The following is a 22154-nucleotide window of genomic DNA, read 5'->3' as shown; positions in this document are numbered from 1 at the left end:
GACTGGTAACAGTTTAGAAACTGGCGGCCTTAAATTTTGTCCTGAGGGATTATCATGGTACTTAAATCATACAAAATCTCTTTTGTTTTTCTTCATAGCTTTTCATTTGACACAGTTTAACACATTTCTAATAATAGCTCTGGAAAATGACTAATCAGTTAAGTGTCAATGTTCTTGGATATTGAATATTCCTTCTCAAACGGTGGGTCGGGCCCCTCAGGGAGGTGGTGCAATGCCTGGAGGGATGCATATGAGAATCCGGGGAACATTCGTTATTTTTATTTTATTTTTACCTCCCCCCCATATGAGAATAAAGCGTAATTGCATATCCGCTACAGTAGATGCCATAAATGTGCTTGTTTATTTTTATTTATTTATTTGTTCAGAGTTGTACTTCTATCAATTTTATAAACAAATGATATTGCTTCTCATCACCGTGGAGAGTTGGGAGAGCGCAAAATCTTTTCTTCTTTAAGTTGTGACGGAAAATAATTGAGAATCACTGAATTAGGACTTAAAAGCCAGCATCTAGCAGTTGTATGTGATATGTCCTAATCATATCAGCGCTTTTAATTGAGAAAATTGAAGCCAGTGGGTGGGAGTAGTCCACATATAAATGTATGCAGGTGTTTAAAACTATAGGATGTATTCATTCATTGCAAATCAAACATGAGAACCGCTGGTACAAGCACACACGCAGCACCCGGAACAAGACAAACAGGCCTCACTTGTTCTTGCCTGTTAGCACTTTTATTGTTTCCTCATTCACTAGACAGACCAATGGTGCAGGTTTACCATACACAGTTATTAGGATATCTGCATGACACATCTATGCTATACAGCGAATGGATTATAATTATTACAAATACAGTAAACATATTTACATTTTAATTCAAGCTCCATACAACACAGATATTTACAAAATAAGTATGGAAACAAAAACAAATAATGTACAACGTTAATGTTTGCCTTTTCTGTTTGAAACGTTTGGTGACTCCAAAGGGTTAACTGATAATTGTCCGAGGGAACGCTTGTTCTGTTTAAAAGGCATCAACGGAAATGTGTCGAGGTGAAGACAGAAGCAACAAATAAGAATTAGTCATCTTAGATATCATAAGCTACTTCATATTTTAATCCCTGATATAAGATACAATAAAAACCTAATATGGTTAGAATTTACATGGCTGGCAAGTACGAGTAGGCAGACTTTCACTCGAATCCCTTTTCGAAAGAAAAAAAGAATGCACAAATGGAACCAACTGTGCCCAGCAAGGAACAGCAAGCTTCATTTCGGTTCTTTTTTTCCCCCATCACGAGTGAACTGGACGTTCACGAAAGTACTGCCACGCCACATCATTTGGTTCAAGAGCAACTAAACCGTGCAGATTTTCATCAGTTAGTTGAACTTTTTTTTTTTAATATGTGCAAAGAACTGCAAACTAATATGTACATTGCAAACAATAAATAGACACTCCAAAGAATGAGAATTCTGCAAATTAGCCACACAGGTGGAAAACATCTGATCTGGCAAAAGAAATATAAGGAATTCAAAAACATCTCCACACGAAGTGAAAGAGACTACAAAATTCTCAAAAGTCATCAAACATAATTTGTTGACCAGCAGGTTGGCTGACCTGAGGAAAAAAAAATGTAGCGGATAACGTTTGAGATCTCATCTATTGGGAGCAAATAAGACGTTTTGATGCCTCTGTTCACCTTCATTTCATGTAAACGTATTCATCTCGTACAAGGGGAAACTACTGGTTGGCTGGCCAGAGTTTACAATCACCCATCTGTACCAACCACATCATGCTCACTCGTCACAACGGAGGCACCAAAATGAGTCGAGCAAGAGCTCCACAGAGCAGATTTTAAAGTACTTGTGTATTTTGTCCCTTGAATATACTTTCGTTCTAATAACGCTTTTGTGTAACAGCCATCCAGTGTCGCCTCGATATGTGCATTTCGGCCCTTGTCTTGCTATAGTGTACACGTGCAAAACAATAAGGTTAAAACACTAATGCAGCTGGCTCAAAAATAAAAACAAATGCCCTGTTACATTTCATAGAAAACAACCTTATCAAATTATTAAAACCATAATACAAAACAAGTTAATAGCAACTAAAAAGAGCACATTGCAGACTGTGAAGAGAAACTGATTAGAACACATGGTGTTGACACAGTGACGTTGAGTGGATGTCGAATGCACGCAGATTCATCCTTCCGTCATTTGACAACCATGAAAAACATGCGGAGAACCAAAAAGGCTCGAGTCTGTGTGGGTCTATCAGGAGTGGGGAACCTTTTTCCTATCAGGGGCCGTTTAGAGTGAAAATATTAGAACATTTTTAGCATTGTGTATTATTAGCAGGTGAGCGTTACGTGATACATAAATATATGCATATACATATATTTTTATATTTTCTCTGAGGTTTTGCCTGCATTTAGAATTGTACGGGGAGGGAATGCTCTCATGGGGCGTATTGGTTCCCCACCCCTGGAGCACACGTTAAAACATCCTAAGATCATCTCCCTGTGTGTCCTGCTCATGTGAGGAATCAAATATGCATCCGTTCACAGAGAGCTGGCCTGACAGCAGGGTTATGTACACGGGGGTCTGGCTACAGCATGGAGAAGGTCCATTGCTGTCCTCACTAAGATGAGATCCTAAACACGCTGTTTGTTATGTAAGTGTGTTTTCTAAAGGCCATTGGAGAGCGAGAAGGGCGCCTAGCGTCTTATAGGTTAGGACGAGGCAGAAACCTGAAGCAACTCTTATGAAAGACTACAAGAGACTACAGTAGCAGCAATTGTTCTTCAACGCGTGTTGCTTTGCGTAGAGCAGATGCATCCCTTGGAGATCTATATTTTCCCTTCATGATTTAATCCCATTTTTTTGTTGGCGTTTCAGTAAGCAAACTGGGTGTTCTCCTGAGGACTGCTTCAGTTATCATGCAATAAAAAACAAAATGAATAAAAACTGGGTGACAAGTAACACCGGGAGACATTTTCACAGATGATTGGCAAACAGAAAATGAGTGACCCGAGAAACGTTTTCGGCAGAAACGTGCACACGAGTAGACTATCACGACATGCTACTAGTTAGGGACTCGAATGACAGCAAAGCAGAACAAAATCAGACCTTGTCGTGAATAAACCGAAACGCAAAAAAATCTGAGGAGGACAGAAATCGCAAGGAAGGAGACGTTAAGCCACAGGTCTACTTACAAGAGAAAACTGTCAAGAATCACAATTGATTAATAGCTATTAACACTTGGTATGTTCAAAAGCGTTTAGAAAGAATAGAGCTTGTGGTATCCACTTCAGTTCTTGATGAGGCCACTACGCCTTCTCGCCAGCTTGGACCTGTGGGGAAACGTGGTGAGCAAAGCAGACTGTGAGCAACGACGTTTTCATTCAAAAGTCAAGCATGAAAGAAAAACAAAGTGCTGAGTGTGACCTTATCGTTCCCGCGAGCAGAGGGTTGAATGCGTACAGCCAGTCGTTCATGTCTTTCTCATTGTTGGCCTGCAGGAGGATTCCTCTGTGCTTTGTGCACACAGCAAACGTGTTGGGTGTCTATGCAAGAAAAAAATATTATTTATAATTTTTTTTTTGCATTGAAATCAGTGAGTTCTGGCCTCCCTGAAACCTCACTCCAAAACTGCTAAACTAAGATTGACATGTAATTGTGATGACACCGGAATTAAGTGCTTGAATGACCGAGTACACTTTTCACAGAAGCTTAGCTGGAACCACCCAAAAGTAGCGCATATCCATCTTTGCACAACAAAATATCAGAGAAATTAATAAGTGTCTGGACTCTGGAGAGAAAATCTACTCGCCATAACTAAGCGCAGTAAGCTTCAGTTTTATTAGTTGTTCTTTGCAGATGATGAAGAATATATGCTGGTGAGTATTATTATATTATCCGTGTTGCTATGTTTGTGTTCAAATATCTGTTGTTTAAAGAGTTATAAAATTGCGACACTGACCTATGAATGGGGATGTGAATGTCATTTTGTTTTGTTTGCATTAAGATAAACGGGTTTATAAAGCATGCTTGGTAGTTGTTTTAAATATCCAATGAGTAATTAAGAAAAGAAAACTATATATGACAATGGTTTCATTTTTTGAGGTGGTGGTTCCGCTCATTGTAACTTCTATAATTCTGAATGTAAAACAATAATTACAAATTTGTCAAATCTACTTTACAAAGAAAATTTCAAACTGTTTGGCAATTTTGAGACCCTAGCATAACCAATTTAACATTTTTAAGGATAATGAAATTACACTTGGGAATTTAATCTCGAATGTGCTCGGCGCTAAGTATTTTTTTGAGGTTGCATAAAAAGTTTGCGAACCATTGCTGAAGTGCTTCCTCGTGAATGACGTACCTTGAGCATAGCCTGCTGGTCTTCACTGTATTCCACTTGCGCTGTCGAAAGGTTAAGGACCCCCCGCTCCACCGGGTCCTTGTCGCTGTTGTAGATGAAGACGTAAGGTCGGCGCACGACCACAAAGTGCTTGACCCACGAGTTGGAGCGTGGCTCCATGAAGCTTAAGAAACCCTTCTTGGACACGACAGATCTAATAGGGAGAGAAAGTAAAAGATGAAGGTCTGATTTTCTCCACGAGTGATTTGTGAATCAAAGATTTATCACTTCACATAAACATTTCCGATTTAGTCAGGGGCGTGCAGCAGCTCTCACCCCGGCCTCATTTCTTCAATATCAGGCACCAAGTTGAGGAATTCGTTCTTCCCCGCACGTGCGAGGTAAGATGCCTCCAAGGTGGGAACCATGGGGAAGTTTTCATAGTCTGAGCAGGATGGGCTGGATGCACGGGAACAGTTCTCTGGAGTCCTTGGGGAGAAGTACACCAGTTAAAAAAAAGGCTTACAGTCTTATGAATGCAAACGTGACCCTGACTATGACAGAAGTTATTGAAATGATTTGAAAAAAAAAAGCTATGCTAACTGCAGACTGAATGAAAGATTTACTTCTGATCCACAGAACCACAGCGGGAGTCGGAGAGAGAAGGGCAGGTAGAGGAAGGGGTGAGCGTGGCACTGCTGAAGCTGGTCACGGAGAGGTCACGTCCCATTGGCGAGATGTCAGAGAGCTGACAGGAGAGACGGACATTGAAGACAGCGTATACTGAGACGTCAGTCTCGGGACGTGACGGTGGTCTCACCTTGCAGTCGCTGATGCTGCTCACCAACTGGTTGTATTCGCTGTTGAATGTATGAGTCAGGAGGCGGAGGCACTACAAGGGAAACAGATTGATAATCATCAGCGCACAGCTCAGTAAAAGTGTGTGTTTGCTTGGAATAGGCAGGGTTGATTTTTAATTATTTAAAGGTATTGATCATGCGGAATTTGTCCTTTTTTGGTTGAACTTGAAGAAATTGCATCTACAGGTGCTTTCCGTAAAGGCCAACAAATGATTTAAAATCCTCTCATTCCTTCTGACTGCATCAAGAGGGCTCAATACTTAATGACAGGATGGCGTCAGAGTGGTTCGTAAGTATACCGCACATGTCATATTTTTGAAAATGTAAAAAATGTCATTGCGACAAGAAAAGCTGTTTGCAAATGCCAGGCGAACGGCATTGCAACCTTGAAGAAACCTCAACGAAAAGACATCGTCACAAGCATTTGTTTCATCAGGGTAGCGTTACTTCAGAATGTTTAGACTTTAAGGTAATTGTTAGGGGAATTATCAGGAATGTAATATTTATCGGAATAAAGATGACAAAAAGTATGAAAATTCTTTCTGCTGTCAAAAAAGAATGCAAAAAAAAAAAAGTGTCGTATATTTAATAATATAAATAACCGTCGTATATTCAGGAATTTGCTGTCACCTTAGTGGCCAGCTCCTTCTCACGATCAACCAGGCTCTCGATGTCAGCGGAGTCGTAGCCGCTGCTCTCACTGGGCGTGATGGCGCTTTCAAAAGTGGTACTGGAGATCTGCGAGGAGATGGACGTGGAGGTGGACAAGCTGCCCGAGCTCATGCTTGGAGATAGCAACTCGCTTAGGGACTTGGTGGTTGGCGCCGATCCCACGGGAGCCGATTCTCCTAGTTTGTCTCTCAGTAGGAGGAGGTGGCGGGTCTTCTCCACCTAGATGAGCAAAAGAAGAAACAGGTGTAATTCAAACACCCTCACAACATACAGTATTTATTTCCTCAGCTTGCAGATTAATTTGATTTGGACAGCACCTCGTGCAGCTGCTCCATTTTCTCCAGCTCCCATTGGTGCTCCAGGATGAGACTGTCTCCTCTCGGCCTCCAACCTGCCAGGTTCTCCTCACCACGCACATATGCCACGGATGTATCCAAAACTTTCCTCCTTCGGCGTTGCATGCCTGCAAACCAAGATCGACACGCTCCATGAGACGATCCACGTGACAGTTCTGGAGCATTTTTCACAACACTTGTACTTCAACATCATCATGTCACAAAGCTCACCTGGACTCCCAGAATCGGACATCTTGCACAAACTCAACTCGTAGATTCCGGTAACACGGTTGCTGTGAATAAACAGAGCAGCAAAGTCATAAGTCTGACTGTCACGTAAATACCTAATTTTGGTAAGAGTAAAGTGGCCGGCGGCCGTACCAGTCAGGGGTTTTCGAATAACCACTCCCGAAAAGGTTCCTGAGCGAACGGGGAGGTGAAATCTTGGCATCTCGAGAGTAAAAGACCATGCAGATGTCTTTGGTGATGATAGCAGGCTGGATGCAATGGTCCAGCTGCAAAGAGGACACGCGTGGCACATTTCACAACTAGTAAATATACAGATAATTCCATGGCGATACAAGACAGAAGAGCAGAAGCAGACCTCCAGATATGCCGACAGAGTCATGTAGATCTTCTCTCCGTAAGGAGTAACTCGGTTCAGCAGGAGGGAGTTGTGCAGGGAGCTGTCCCACACTGCCTCAAAGCGGTAGAAAGTCCTGCAGGAAAGCAAAACAATAAGCACAAAATGCCAGCACAACTCCCCGTCATTTAGTCAGTGCTTTAAAAAGAGGTGACGGGGTAAGGTTGCTAACTGTCAAAAATAAAAGACAAAACGCAGCTATGGGGAGTGTCATATTGGGAGTTGACACCAACGGAACTTGACATTGACACTGTGCCGTGAAGTGGAAGTCACATCTTTCTAAAGTCACAACATGATGTAGGAAAGGCACTGAGCTGAGAGCTCGATGACACAACGGGACATAGCAATACAGTGTTAGAAAGTTTAGCAAGCTTTCTGAGTGACTGATGGACTAATTACCCGTTTGACTTTTACCGTGGTTTGAAAAAGTATAACCGCTAATACTGAGTGGCAACTTGCATAGGTAAATAAATAATGTGCCTCTTTGAAGTTAAATTCCCCCAATTAACTTTTTTTCCCTCCTTCCCAGCGAGAAGGTAGGCACGGAGGAGTGAGCAAAATGAGACATTACGCTCTTATTAATGTACATTGCCTTAAGAAAAAAAAAGGTGCCAGTGGGTACAAGTAAGCTTCAAGGACAACTTGAGTGGCCCACTGGTCTCTTCGAATAATAGCACAATAGTGATGGGAAGATTTAAAACAATAATTTAATTATTAATGTATTTAAACTTAACAAGGTAAGTTGTACACACCACTTAAATAAGGCGATTCCACTTGTGAAAGACGTCTTCTAAGATAACATCTAAACTGTCTTTGTTTTGGCGAGAAATTTCAGAGTTTATTTGTCGCCATTGGCAGAAGAGGGTGCTGTCTGTCTGCCACATGGTAGCAGCTGGTCGAACTCGACTCACCTTTGCTTAAAAGGCAAATGCTGCAGATTAAAAATCCACAAATGTATTTTTACCCCAAAAGGATCAGAGAACAGAAAATATTTCATAATGTACCAGTAGACACACACGCACACGCACATTCAACTGCCTCACCGATCTTGAAATAGGACTAAAGATCATTTGCAAGGTTGGTGCAAGTGTTTTTGAAGTGAGAGTGACAAAATTAAAAATGAGTACATAACAAAGGGTTGACTTTACAAGAGGTCACCGATATTTGAGTATACCTTGCCTGGCCAAAAACAAGCCACCTCCAAAGAAAAAGAGTCCACATTCACCATTGGACAGAAATTAGGCCATTCTTTGTACACATTGAAAATAATATCACTATGAATGTATGTGAATTATGTCAGGATGGGTTACTTGAACTTTTTCTTCGGCCAGGCAGAGTATATTGTAATAGTTTTGCTGTTCAGTGGGCATGAATTACAAATAAAGGCAACATACAGTCAAGGAACTGAATTCTACCAATCTATTGGACTAAAGAGAAGCATAAAGTTCTTTCAGAGAAGGAACCATATGTACTCCAGACACTAGTACCTATCAATATCCTTATCAATAGACAGCCTGAGCACAATCAAGAGTCCAGCAGCAGCGGGATGGACGAATGCACAGAAAAAAAGAGAAGCACAAAGAGTCAAGCAACAATGGAGCAAATCAATGGTCATGCGGAGAGTCCAAAACATCCAGTAGAAAGCATTCAAACATACTCCTACTCTTTACACACTGTAATAATCGAGAGTAAATACAGAACTACATCTCAGTGTGAGATGTGATTAAATATAAAAACTTTTGAGTATGAACTTTTTTTTTCATTAAAGTTCTGTATTGAATTTACCTGTTAGAGTTGTGGGAAGATTTGATGTTCTTGGCAGAAATGATGTTGAGGGACAAGACGGCATCAGCAGCGCCATCCTCCACTTCAGCCTTGTTCCTAATACGACCTGGTGGGACACAGAATGACCCAACAGATCAAATTTACCACCCTCCCAAAATCGCTGATGGATTTGGTACGGGCAGTATGTTCTATTGCATGAAATTAACTGTTATGTTCGTTTTTTTGTTGTTGTTTTGTTTTTTTTGCCCCACCATTGAAGAACTACCAATACAACATCTGATGCACTGCTCACTCACCAACAACCAGCTCGCGAACATCTTTCCAGTGCAGCTCGCTCCCCTTCTCGTGGATTAGAGTCACAGTGATTCGCCGCTGGATTCCCTACAGCATAACATGACAGCAGCTTAGCATCATTTTTATGAAAATCGGAATTGATGTCGGCTCAAACTCTGCAATGAGACACCGTAGAGTTGAATGGAAAGAGCAAGCATCTCGGGTACCTGGTGCAGCAGGTATGTGCCATGGCAAAGCAGCGCTCCACTGTGATCCACTATAGCAGGAATGTACCTGTAGAGAGGTCAGAGGTCAAACAGAACTCAGACAATCATAAATTTACAATATAAAAAAATAGCTAAACTAAACATGTGAAGTTTGAGTATGAATAAGATAACAATGTCAAGTACCGGTAATACCACTTTGTCCCTTGAGAGGACACATGTGTCAGTGTCACTGCATTGATGTACCGAATTAACTGCATTTGTCTCTACTTAAATATAACAGGTGCGTGCAGAAACTCACTCTCCTGTGGGCTCCAGCTCGCTGATTTCAAACCAGACGAGTAGGTCGTATTTGCTGACACACTGGCCCAGGTTGGACTTGGTGATTGTGTTCAACTTGGTGGCTGGGACTGATACATACACAAATGAACATTAGGTCAAAATAAAAACTCTGGAAAAGTAAAGGTTAGAAGGAAACTACAGTTGGCCTGATAAGCCTTAAGGTTGGAATGACAACTGTAAAATGCATGCGCTGTCAAAAGTGATACAGGGCCATTATCTTAGAGCCAGCGCACACTGCACGATGCTTATGAGCGTGACTAGCACCCGAACATTGCCCAAAAAAATGACAATTGGACACTCATCCACGCACATTGAGCTCGTCACGATACAGACTCCCTGCAATGTGAACTGTGTGAGCATGTATCGTGTTCTGAGGCTCCCCACACAATATGTTATAATGTATCACTTTTTTTAAATTTATAAAAAACTTTGAGTGTCCGTCAAGGAAGACACAGATTGCTATAGAAAGAGGACGTGGGTGAGAATAAAGACAAAAAATGGGGATGTACTGAAAGGCGATGATCACACCCATTTACTTGAATGGAACCGGTACGGAATGTACTTGTATAATATGACACGTCTTTGACATTGACATACAATCCCATCAGACTTGCTATGATGAGCTCAATGAAAGATTATTCCACTGCTGACAGAATCCTGATTTAAAAACAAACAGCTACAGTATGCGTTTCCTTTCATTTGAGCACGGTGTTTCAATCCGATCTACAGCAGCTGCTCTGCATCCGCATGTATAAAAGCTTACATTATTTCGCTCTACGATGAAGCAAATGCAACAGACTGGACTGCGGTTGGGAGGCTGGGGTCATTAGTAAACAACTGGAGTGTTGACTAGAGGGAGGGAGAGGACTAAACGGACCTGCAGCAAGGTACATGACACATCACAGCACTGCAGAGACGCATTGTGCCATCACCTGCAGTGACAAAAGGGGAAAAGTACAGCGCTAGTCTAATCAGCCAAACAAAAGAAACTAGTGCCTGGAACATCAGCTATTTCACTGCCCGCTGTACCAACCATGGTGCCTGGGCACAATAAACACGGGGTCGTCAAGCACCGAGAGGAAGGGGAAGTGCGAGAGCTGGTCAGCTTCGTCCTCCAGGCTGGCCACAGCGGAGGAGGCCAAGGCATTGGCGTGCTCGGACAGAGTGTCCAGCACCTTGACGTTCACATAGCCGCTCATCAGATAGCGGAGCAACTCTATCTTACGAGTATGGTCTGGGGTCGAAATGTATCGCGTGCAAGAAAATCCGATGGAAGCGAGAAATGAAAGACAAATGGAAGGAAATAAGAAGCATGCTGATAAGGTAAACGAGAAGGACTGTGACAGGCTTCAATGTATGGTGCCATGGAAGTAAACACCTTACCAGGTTTAGACAGGGGCATTGGAATAGGATAGTACTTCCTGGATGGTGTTGGAGGACTGTGGAAACATATGGGAAGGACTTTAAACCAAAGCCAACACCCTCGAACAGCACATTTTAGTTGAGTACAACTGATCCAATTTCAGGACATTACATCCATACACACCTGATGAGGTCCTGGCCATGGAGATGTAGCGGGTGCTGCTGATAGTGGCCAAAAACCTCAAACACGATGGGCTTGGTCTTGATGTACTCAATGAAGGACTCTGTCACCTCAACTGAAATCTGCTCAGGAAGTAAATAGAGAGAAGTAGTCAAAACTGGGTGGGTGCTCACTGGCTCAGATATACCATGAAAATAAACTTACATTTTGGACATGATAAAAAGCCAAAGGAGCGCCCTTGCCCGTGTTTTTCAAGGGCTCGGTGGAAAAAGCTTCATCATGACGATGCAGGAAACTGAAGAAAATCAAATTATATGTCAGTGCATCACTTGCAATGACTACCTTTCCTTCTTTACATTTATATTACGCATTAAACAAAGGGTATGAGATGGCCAGTGGAGTTGCGGATAAGATACTGCTGGTGGGTGGTAGGTACAAAATGCGCTCTATGTAAAGTGTTGATCATCTGTTGCACTAATCTGCAATTTTTTTCCCTCTCTCCTACCATATAGATAAATTTCCATGATTTAAAAATTGAGGACTCACTTGAACTGGCAGAAGATATCAGCATACTCTGGTGGGACGCCAGTGGTCTGGAGCACGGTCACACGGAAGGTGAAGGTGCTGCCAATCTCCAACTGGCCCGGTAGACTGTCACCACAAGGCAGCTTGGTCTCGGGGATGTTTCCCAGCTTGAGGTCTGAAAGAGCAGGGCCATGGTTTGTGTTTGGAGTCACAAGAAACGACCCACTGCAGTTTGAATCTGCATTCACATTGTCAGCTTAAAGCAATAAATTTTAACGTTTAGCCACGGAACAAAACTTGTGATTTGTAGTGTTGACTAGTGTTATAGCTACTTTGGTACAAATTCCCAGACTGCAAAAGCTTCCTTCGCAAAAGCCCTGTTTTGCATCGAACCGGACCATCTGCCAAGGGGTAAAGGTCTGGCAGACATACCCATGTCATTGATTCTGTTGAGCTCCTCCGAGGGGGTGATGACCTCTGAACTTTGACCCTGGCCCTCCACAATGCGCAGCTCTTCCAGGGACAAACCAGAGTGGGTCATAACTGTCGATGGGAAATCATTCTGACGGAATAAAAAAAAAAGGGAAGAGGGTAACCTCTAGCCGAAATAGCTAGTACACTTTTATCAATAGAAAGCCATTATGAAATAAACATAAAGCAATGATTTTAAAATGTAGTTCAGCATTAGTATGACCACATCTGTAGACTCAGCAAAGATGTGTCTTAAAATACTACAAGCGTTTCCATCAGCCTCTGGACTTACTTTTTTGAAGTAGTCATTGTCAAAGGATATCTTGGCAGTTCCCGATTGTCTTACTCCAGACCCGTAGTCTGGGGCCTCCTCATCAGCTACAGAGAGACAGAGACACATTATCCTCTTAGATATTTTGGGGACTTTTTAGATGAATACAAAATGTAATCAAGCAGAATATAGCACAAGTACACAAGCGTGCTTTTTGGAGATTCTCATTACTCACCGGCTATAGCCTGAACTCCAACACGCAGGAAACCTCGCACGTCTCCTTTCTCTGTTACTATGGCAACACGATGAACCAGTGGTACGGGGTATAGCAGGTTGCTCAGGTACACAAAAGCTCTACAAGTGGAAATGAAAGAATAAATGTCAAATCTGCTGCAGTGCTGCGTTGAATGCATTTAATTCCAACTTTGGTGATTTTAACAGTTCTTAAAGCTTACTGTATCGACTACATTTTTATTTTACAATATTGTGGAAACTGTGGAAAAAAAATGGCAAAAAGCCTTAGCACCCCTTTTTGCTACCCATTTATTATTATAATATGACAGAGTGGTGACACAGTGTGGAAGATTGTAAAAATGTGCCACATTCCTCTTGCATATGTTGACATTTTGTTTTGGCAAAAATGATTTGTTGTCCTGCTTCCCTGGTGGCCCACACTATCTCCAGTGCCTCCATTTCTGGACGCTTCTTCTAGCAGGGGCTCTCAAGGCCAGTGGAAAAGGAGTGATATTCATCTGAAAAATGTCTGAAGTCAACGTGACACAGACTGTCTGTGTTGCTCCGAGATTGGCCCACTTTGTCATCGCACTCTGTTACAAACTGTGCCTATGAAGGTTTTTTTTTTTTTTCAAATAAAACAGCAACAACTTTTTAAATGAAAATAAACTCAGTTAATACCTACAACATAAACAAACACATGTTAAAACAAACAAATGAAACATTAACTGAAATAGGATTAAGGAGATTAATAAAACAAAATGACAAACATCATTAACAGATGGGAGTTAATACAATCAGTGTTACCATGGTGACAAGGAATGACACATCACAGTGGGAGGAGGGGGGGAGGGAAGAGAAAAGCATGGTGGCTTTTTTTTTTACTCCCAAAGAAAAGCAAGTCTTGCACAGCAGGCTGCAGTGGGGTGACTAATCAGATCTCATTACGACCACACAGATTCAATTTTTATCTTTGAAAGTAGCTCAGAATACCATCTGAAACTTTTCTCAGACCATTGGCTGTGGCAGGCTTCTTTAGATGATACAATCCCAGGGTATGAACTCCATCAGTATTATTTGTTGTAACTTTTTTAAATGTTGGTCTGGTATACTTAGTTTGTATGGCATTCCTCCCTCACCAAAACCCAAAGCAACAAACCACCTAACCAAAGCAGCATACGTCCTGAATGCTGTGTCAGCCTGCGTGTGCATCGCATGGAAAAGCCACCTCCAGTCACCAACCTTCCCACCAGGATGAACCAGGGGGAGCGGTCATAGAAGGGGTCCTGGCCATCGCTGAAGATATCCGAGCCCTCTTCCGTGCCGGCATCTGAGCTGGTGTCGTCGACAAACGCCTCGTCGTCCATCAAGTCGGACATCTCGCTCTGCCGCTCGTCCGCCAGCTCAGTGATTTCAGAGTCGGTGGTGGAGAAGGTGGGCGAGGGCGTGCGTTCGGTCAGATGCTCATTTACGCAACCGTGGAAGATGGGGGAGCTGCGAGATGAGTTGGACGGCAACATTGGCACCAAACAAAACCAAGTAACAATGAAAGAAACGTCTACAGCCAAATGGAACGGCCGATTCAGGAAGGCCATTTAAACTTTCCACAGAATGAAATATGAATAAACATGAATATCATATCATTATATTTGAATTCCAATAATAAATTCAGCATTTGCTCCTTCCACCAACTTGAGAATTCTTCCTGCACACGACGACTGCTTCAATTCAATATAGAAGGGGTACCACAAGCGGCAACAGCACCGCAAAAGAAGTAATGATTCTCTTTCTTTTCTTTTTTTTGAGAGAGAGAGAGATAAATGATTACAAACCATTCTCAGTTATGTCGGAGGAGCAAAAGGCTGCCATCGGGCCGAAGCTCCTAGCTCATAAATTGGTCAATTATTTTTCACATTGGTCAGACCACGTGACCATGTGAGTGTCATTTCCACAAATGCAATCATAATGGTTGAACAAAAATTTTGTTTTTGGGGTCCCCTGAAAAGTGATGATTTTTGAGATATGAGGATTCCGCCCGATGCCAGCGGAATACAAAATAACACACAGCGCTATGTTTTCAAATTGTAGTGCGTTACATCAAAATGACAAAGGAAATAAAAATATTGAGTGACAGAAAAGATAAATACATTGACAATGTAGAAATACAAACACGGGTCAAATGAATAAACCATGAGTCAGGACATGAAAACCAAAACACCAAACAAAACAATACTTGTTTATGAACAAAACATAAAATAAATAAATGCAATAAATACAATGAGTTTTTGTGAGAACGACAAACATAAATGGTGAAACATGGATATCACTACATGTTGGGGGAAACAAAAAAAGGTAACCTTGTATGACAAATGAAATTGATTCAAGTAAATGACACAAATCAAATAAAGGGATCACAAAAGCTGATATGAAATAAATGGCCACAAACACAAAAGTCATCTCTTCATTTCAAGTCAATAATTTTGACAAAATTCAAATGAGCGGTGAACATTAAAGGTCTATGTATGTATTTTTACTGGACTTTTACATACCTCCCCACAAGCTTAAACCAATGGAAGCGATCATAGAAGGGGTCATTTCCTGTCAAAGTGCCTTCCCCACAGTCTTCCTGATGCGTGGAAGCCATTTCTCCCGCCCGGTCATACATCTCCCTCATCTGTTCCAGACGCTGCCTGTAAAACGATGACAAGATAAAGAATGGATATTTATAAGCAGAACCTACCAAAGGGAGTTCACGATGCGTGACGATCCTTACTTGAGTTTCTCAAGGGACCAGTAGTGTGTGGCTCCATTTTTCAGGTCCTGAACCTCAACGGCCACCACCGTGCGAGGGAAAGGCCTAGAGTTACGCTCTTTTTCTGGTTCTGGTGGTAAGAGCTCCGGGGGCAGTGGCGAGTACAAGGTGTCCGTCAGCAAAACAAATTGGAACTGGACCTGAAAGATCGAAGACAGGAATGAGATCTGAAATGTGTGTGTTGAAAACGGGGGAATGGCTTTTATGACTGAGGTGTACTGTTTTTGAAAGAATCCAACGCGCCACAGCTGTGCTGCCTTTGATGAGCCACTTTGTCATGAACGCAGTACATTTCACTCAGTCTCGAGGAAATGCCCTAATCCTATTAAAATTGCTATGCCCACCCTCACTTGTTGAACCCGAACCACACAACCGCCCCCTGATGAGAAAATCAGCATTTGTGGCAAATTTAACTTAACAATCCTGGATGATTTGAACAATTAAGGTTATTATGTATACAAAATTACATACTGCGTACACAGGGAACAACATTTTGGAGTGCAATTAACGACTGTTTACACAACATATTCCTTTAACTCTTTGAATGTTTTTTTTTTTTTGAAAGAGGGTAATGTGAAGTCAAGAGAGTTTCCTTACTTTTTTCTTTAGTTCCACACTAATGGCGTTGGCCTCCTTCAAGTAGACGGCATTTCCCCACAACTGGTCACGGAGCGATGTGAACTGGTGGAACCTCCACTTCCTGAAGGCCCACTGAGCCAGGTTGAACTCATGCTGAGTCCAGGGCACTGTGGGATGCCAGGAAAAATGTGTTTAGTAAGATGGGGGACAGAAAGTACAGAGAATACCTATGGGATAAGTTGTCCGACTAGAAGCAATTGTTTTAAGACAAATTTCTTTGCAATGCAGTGAGGGATGAGTCTGTCCATCCATGCATCCATTTTGTAAACCGCTTGTCCTCATTAAGGTCACGAGTGTGCTGAACACCCTGGACTGGTCTACAGTCAAACGCAAAGTTACAAGTACTGTAAATCAAGGGCGTACAAACTTTTTCCATTGTGTGCCACATTCATACAAATGCAATGGCCTTCAACTTTAATGAATTAAACATGCTAAAATCAGTCCAAAAAGCAATTATATATTTTTGGACATTTGGGGGTGTCCATCGTCCCTGTACCCTACTAGACTAGATCCACCCCTGCACTGAATGGTCACCAAAGTCCATCTTCACATTCAGAACCAAAACAAGAGCAAACTGTAGTAAGTTGATGGTTTTAAAACATTTACTGAGAATGATAAATGCAATGATGTACATGAATTGGATCGTCGCACACCAGAATGTGGAAAAAACAGCTTTTGCTGCGAAAATGTAATTAGCTTTATTCATCGTTTATTTTGAAGAGAAACTGTTTTTATTTTAGTTGCAAATAATTTATTTGCATCCTTGCATATATAGAAAACCTGTACAAAAAACAAAAAACATCGTCTCTACTTGTGTACAGTCGTGCTCAGATGTTTATACCGGTATTCCAAGTGAATTCAGTGACTATGTGGAATTTGCAAAACCTGCTAAGATGTGGACTATTTTATTTAATAATTTATGACTTACACTGACTGAATAAGAAAAAGAGCCGCTTAGGAATCAATGGTTCCAATACAAACCTTCCTCTTCCTCTTCCTCCTCGAGCTCTTCCTCATCGGGCGTTTCGGCAACCAAAGAACGAGTCTCAACCTGTTTCTGAAGCTCCTGTAGTTTGCTCTCATATACCTAGACAAGCACAGCAAAGAGGAAAGAGCACATAGACAAATTTGGATGAGCTGCATAACGAGCTTACAATATATAGCAGTCAGAACTACAGCTTGATGCCGTATTAACGTTTCGATACTAATCGCTTTTTAAAACAATTGCATGTTAGGGGAACAACATCTGGAGGAGAAGACGTGAGGTCCTGCACAAGCACAAGTTCTGCTGTAATCCAATGAAGGGGCGCCATCGTCATCGTCGTCATCATCATGAGAGCCACACTGCCTCCAGTCCTGGTGACCTCATCGTCTTTGTCCAGTGTCTTGAGGGAAGACAATGAAGCCTTTTCATTTGTATTTGACCACCACCCTGCTGACATCCTCCCAACAAATGACATATTCTCACACAGTCCAACATTTAACGAAGACCTAATTCTTCAAAGATGCTGCCAATGAACCTAAAACTTGATCAAATAACATTGGTGACAGACAGTTTCATGATTGCTAATTAAAAGGAAGTAGGAGATGTGTTGATGGAATTGGCAAATAATTCCCAAGAATAATGCATTTTGTGATTAAGTGGTGATATTCAAAACAGAGCAGCCATCCATTCATTTTCTAGACCACTTTTACTTACTAAGGACGGCTTAACAATTCAAGCATTTGCACGTGACCGCATTTTGTCACAACTAAATTGGGGTGATGCTTAGCGGAGGCTACATTTTTTGACAGTTGAATGGGACAACCAAAAATTGCAGCTGATGTAATCTACTTCTGATCTTCTTAATGTCTTTTTCATAAATTCGGGCTTCTCTTACCATTTCTGCTCACTGTGTTGAAGAATTTCTCAGGCTGAACATATTGTACAATAGCTTATGTTGAACCGACGTCATAGGTTGCAAAGCCTGTAAATCGATGCCTGTCTGTGACAATCACGAGTGTGACATTACAAATCAGACGTCGGCTGTAAAATGTTGCAGCATGCTTCCCATTTATAACACATGCATGTGTTTGGAGCTCATCAATTTATTACAGTAATAAACATCTGACAACACAAGATACAGTATATACTTTTAAACCCTCTGAACGATATGGTTCCAAAAGGTACGTACATTGTCACAAAATACTTGAACACAGTTTTGTGCATGACCACCATGAGGCACTTTGATTATGCAAATTCCAACAGCAGATGTACACCAGACGCTTTGAAATAACACTTAACACATACATACCTGTACGGTTCATGTCAAAAAGTACAGTACACTGTACATTGGATTTAGTGTACAGAACATTCCAGCTTACCTGGCTGCCATGTGCACCAATGCAAACATTAAATAAGCCACCTTGAATGACACATTTATGAGTGATTCAATGAGTTGCATGTAAAAGATCGTCAGCGCAGGTCAGGTTGACTACATGGGTTGCATAAGCCTGTGCTATATCATTCAGTCTTTATTACAGCATAGATAAGTAAAAATAAGAAAATGTAAAAACATTATTAGTCAGAGTCTCCCATTATGCAGTGTTTTGGATTTTTCCTAAAGTATATTAAGGCCATATAGTAATAAAAGAAAATAACTAAAGGTTCTGGTTTTAGGCATAAATGCATTGATAGGCAGACTTGCTGCTAATAAAACAGGCACTAGTTAAAACAGTGGGGTTGTTTTCATAGAGTAAGTGAAGGTTGATTAAAGGCCGTCATCTGATATTATAATATTGTCTTCCCTCCAACATTTTAAGGCAGGTCTTTGGAAACTATGACTACATCCACCCAACAAAATTGAAATCAAGCAGCATACTAAGGATATAGAAATATAGCTATGTAATACAACGGCTGTAAAACACAATTAGTGAAAATTGGACATCAAAAGGCCACATTTCTAAATTCTACTTTGATTGAACACTTTTTATAGGCAGCCTCACAGCAGAATAGTGCATTAAGCTATTCCATCGTCAATGTTAAAACATTAAAAATGCATCATGTATTCAAATCGAGGTTCAATGGCATTCACAACAGAGTAAAACGTTTGCACCCAATCCTAATACTCGGTTATATGGTCGATGGGAAGAAATTCATTTTGTTTCCAAAGTGTGTGTTCGGCAGCAACACATCTGTATTGGCTAAAATGATGAAAAGATAAAAGCGACAAGTAAATGGCAACTATGTAAACACTGAAAATCAACCAAGATTCATTTGGCAAATCAAAAGATGATTGATGAATTGTCACATCGGCTGAAAAATGAACAGTGAGCAAGGCATGGGTAGTGTGATAAAACAGCATAATACAATCGTAATATGCCCATGATACAATTTCATTTTTATAAAACTTTTTATCAACTTTTGGATCAACCAACAAGTCTTTTTATGCTCAGTTGTGATCTGTAATGTTTTTGCCCGGTAAAAAGGTTTCAGTTCAAACTTCTAAACCGCCGTCTCTCTGCTGGCTTTCAGATTGGGGGCTGACATTTGCCTGCGGATGCGGGGAGGTACCTGAAAGTTGATTGGCTGATTAGCATGCTCGGGCTGATGGTACTGCTGGTAGGCATTGAAGCCTGCATCGATATACATTGCGCTATTATAGTGGCACGGTTGTTGGAGGTGAGGCTGGGGATATGAAGGCTGGTTCTGAAAGTGGCGAGGCTGGTAGAAGGCCTGCGTGTGCCTCCGGTTGGCTTCGGGCTGCTGCAGGTACTCAGTGGAACCTGAGGAACGCTGGCGGAGGTTAAAAGAGTTGCTGCGGCCTCGTTCATGGGGATGTTGATGGTAGTTGTTCCTATAGTTAGGTCTCTGACCCTGGTTTAGTCCCTGCTCAAAATGTTTGTTTCGGCGCTGGACTGATGGACTTGGCAACGGGGGCGTGACTTCTACGATGGAAGCCGCTATCTTTTCCTGAGACTGTACATCAGCATCCTGGTTTTCAGCATCTTCTTCCTCAACAGCTTCTTTTGGGACTTTTAGTTCGATCACCTTCTCATCTGTTATAATGATATGGGTACCAGGGCTCCACGAGTTGCGGTGTTTGGGGTTACTTTTGAAGGGGAAACGTAGCTTGCGATCTTCTGGGGGTATAAACCGGTGGGGTCCGGTATGTCGGCGGAGCTGCTTGGAGATCTCTTGTTGCTGGAGGCTCTTAAGGCGTAGCTGCTCTTGACGTATCCAACGCGCGTGGCCTCGTTTTAAGGTTGAGTCATCTCCTATGCTGAGGCCTGCTTGGGACTCCCCATTTTCCGCATCAGATGTGTCAGGCACAGGCGGCTGGGGGCTTGGTGTACTCACTGTGCTAGAAGGAGGGTCTGTGCCGGGAGGTCTCTCTGGACCCTCGGGGGTGATAAGTGGAAGGACTTTTTCCATTTTCACCATCTTATTCCTGAGAGCTCGGATCTCCTCGTCCTTCATGTTGTTCTGTTTCTTGACCTCGTGCAAGATGTCTTCCAGCTTATCAATGTGCACCTTTAGCTCATCCATGACAACCCCACCTGCTCGAGACCCATTGGTGATGACATCTTCAATGCGCTCATCACCAACTCCCACGGTGTCCCAAACATCCCGAGCCACCGCCCTCCATGAGTCCCGCTCATTGGGGTCCTTCTTGCTGTAGCTCGCGCAAAGCTCCTTCATCTTCACGATGGCCAGCGCTTCGATTTCCTGACGTGTGTGGCGGAAATCATTGAGCGCTACCTCATAGCAGATTTCTTTGACGGCCTGGATCTTCAAGTCTGAGATGGTCACCCACTTGGAGTCCTTGGTGATGCGGCGCCGTTGAGGGATCTGGTACATTTTTACGGGCTCTCTTCTCTTACCGCTGCTGGGTAATCCACACTTTTTCACTATGGTTTGGAGTTTGCTGGGGGGCAGCTTTTCCCTCAAGGAGGTGATCAGTCTCCAGCTCTCCTCGCAAGACCTCTTATCTGAGTCATCCCCACTATCAGAGTCGCCATCCTTGAGAGAACAACATAGAAAACAAACCAAATGGTCCCCCCAAAAAAGGAGAAATTACAATGAGAAATCAAAGAAAGGATGAAGGATGCTTTTTAAATAAAGACGAATACAAATGTATGAATATGCAACATGGGAACTTCAAATGGTAGTACTTTAATTTTCATTTTCATGATCAGATTTTAGGGAGGGGACTAATGCAGCCAAACAATGTTATCTAAATAATTTGCATACATCCAAACTTTAACAGATGTATGGCAACGTGCACCAGATTACAATGAAATTATATTTACAATAAAAACAAGTAAACAGTGGCTTCCATTGACTTTCTTGTATTTTGAATCTGTCTTTTATTAGAACCTCTGATGAAAAGTAAGATAAGTTGGCACGAAAAAATGTAAATGAGTTTGAAAATTCAATTGACGTGCTATCAAACAATATTGCTCCCAACGTTGCATATTGATATTAAAAGTAAAAATTGATTATGCTTATCACAATGAGCAACGAAATCTCAACAGAGGACAGAAGCTGCCGATTAAAGCTGATCTGTATGGTTTCGCCAAATTCCTCTTCATATTTGAGTTGTTGGGCCCCACACGTGCTAGTTGTGGCAGGCATGCATGAACATTCTTGGATTTGGAAGCTCTCCCCATTCAGTCCACAGGGTTTGAGTGTCTTAAGTATTAGCTGAGAGTTAGAAGAGCGTGTTCTTGGAGCTGATCAGAAAGCCAGAAGAGAGAGGACAGGCTTGGTGAAGGTAGGTGTTAATTCACTACAAGAAAGGTTAGTTGGAAAAATAATGCAGTTTCTCATTTAGGTAGACAAAAAACATTACAGATCACAACCATTAGTGTAGTTTTATGTAGAGTTTTAGGTCTTGCTTGCTACAGAATCTGTGAACCACTAAACTGTACTAAAAATGTTCTGTCGCTGGGAGTTTGGACTGTAAAACCTGCTGCTCTGAGATGATGCTGTAGGTTTGCCGATTCACTAATTCAGCTGTGAGAAGTGATAATGTTAGTGAGGTGCGCCCTCACTGCGCTAACACCGGCATCACATTTGCAAACACAGTTGGTCAAAGAAGTCAGTGAGAAACCACATTGTCACTGCCAAAAACTACTAGAAGAGTTTTTGCTATCACAATGCAGTG

The 22154-nt window shown here is 41.9% G+C and overlaps 1 protein-coding gene across 18 annotated transcripts in view; it reads right to left on the bottom strand.

The window, feature by feature from the left end:
- Positions 1-728: 728 nt before the first annotated feature.
- kif1b (kinesin family member 1B) overlaps positions 729-22154 on the bottom strand; it is a 51507-nt gene continuing 30081 nt past the window's right edge. For 7 of the 18 annotated variants that reach the window (XM_088290139.1, XM_088290138.1, XM_088290143.1 and 4 more), the window contains 29 exons: positions 16987-17092; positions 15964-16112; positions 15328-15506; positions 15104-15244; positions 13797-14048; positions 12556-12674; positions 12342-12427; positions 12011-12140; positions 11600-11753; positions 11258-11348; positions 11057-11175; positions 10894-10949; positions 10544-10744; positions 9470-9578; positions 9172-9238; positions 8968-9052; positions 8672-8777; positions 8374-8400; positions 6848-6962; positions 6625-6758; positions 6475-6536; positions 6226-6371; positions 5867-6127; positions 5197-5268; positions 5003-5124; positions 4713-4865; positions 4398-4590; positions 3461-3579; positions 729-3366 (listed from right to left, as the gene is read on the bottom strand). In XM_088290139.1, coding sequence (XP_088146265.1) covers positions 3324-3366; positions 3461-3579; positions 4398-4590; positions 4713-4865; positions 5003-5124; positions 5197-5268; positions 5867-6127; positions 6226-6371; positions 6475-6536; positions 6625-6758; positions 6848-6962; positions 8374-8400; positions 8672-8777; positions 8968-9052; positions 9172-9238; positions 9470-9578; positions 10544-10744; positions 10894-10949; positions 11057-11175; positions 11258-11348; positions 11600-11753; positions 12011-12140; positions 12342-12427; positions 12556-12674; positions 13797-14048; positions 15104-15244; positions 15328-15506; positions 15964-16112; positions 16987-17092 — 3597 coding nt within the window. In that variant the 3' untranslated portion in view covers positions 729-3323. The remainder of the gene's footprint in view (positions 3367-3460; positions 3580-4397; positions 4591-4712; positions 4866-5002; positions 5125-5196; positions 5269-5866; positions 6128-6225; positions 6372-6474; positions 6537-6624; positions 6759-6847; positions 6963-8373; positions 8401-8671; positions 8778-8967; positions 9053-9171; positions 9239-9469; positions 9579-10543; positions 10745-10893; positions 10950-11056; positions 11176-11257; positions 11349-11599; positions 11754-12010; positions 12141-12341; positions 12428-12555; positions 12675-13796; positions 14049-15103; positions 15245-15327; positions 15507-15963; positions 16113-16986; positions 17093-22154) is intronic. The other 11 variants (XM_088290147.1, XM_088290150.1, XM_088290152.1 and 8 more) reach the window with 5 other exon arrangements.

The sequence above is a fragment of the Idiotropiscis lumnitzeri genome, chromosome 3 (genome assembly GCF_059441095.1).
Source record: "Idiotropiscis lumnitzeri isolate Australia: NSW breed Sydney's pygmy pipehorse chromosome 3, RoL_Ilum_1.0, whole genome shotgun sequence".
Lineage (NCBI taxonomy): Eukaryota > Metazoa > Chordata > Actinopteri > Syngnathiformes > Syngnathidae > Idiotropiscis > Idiotropiscis lumnitzeri.
Note: the sequence above shows the minus strand (reverse complement) of the source record. Positions and strands in the feature narration are given on the sequence as shown.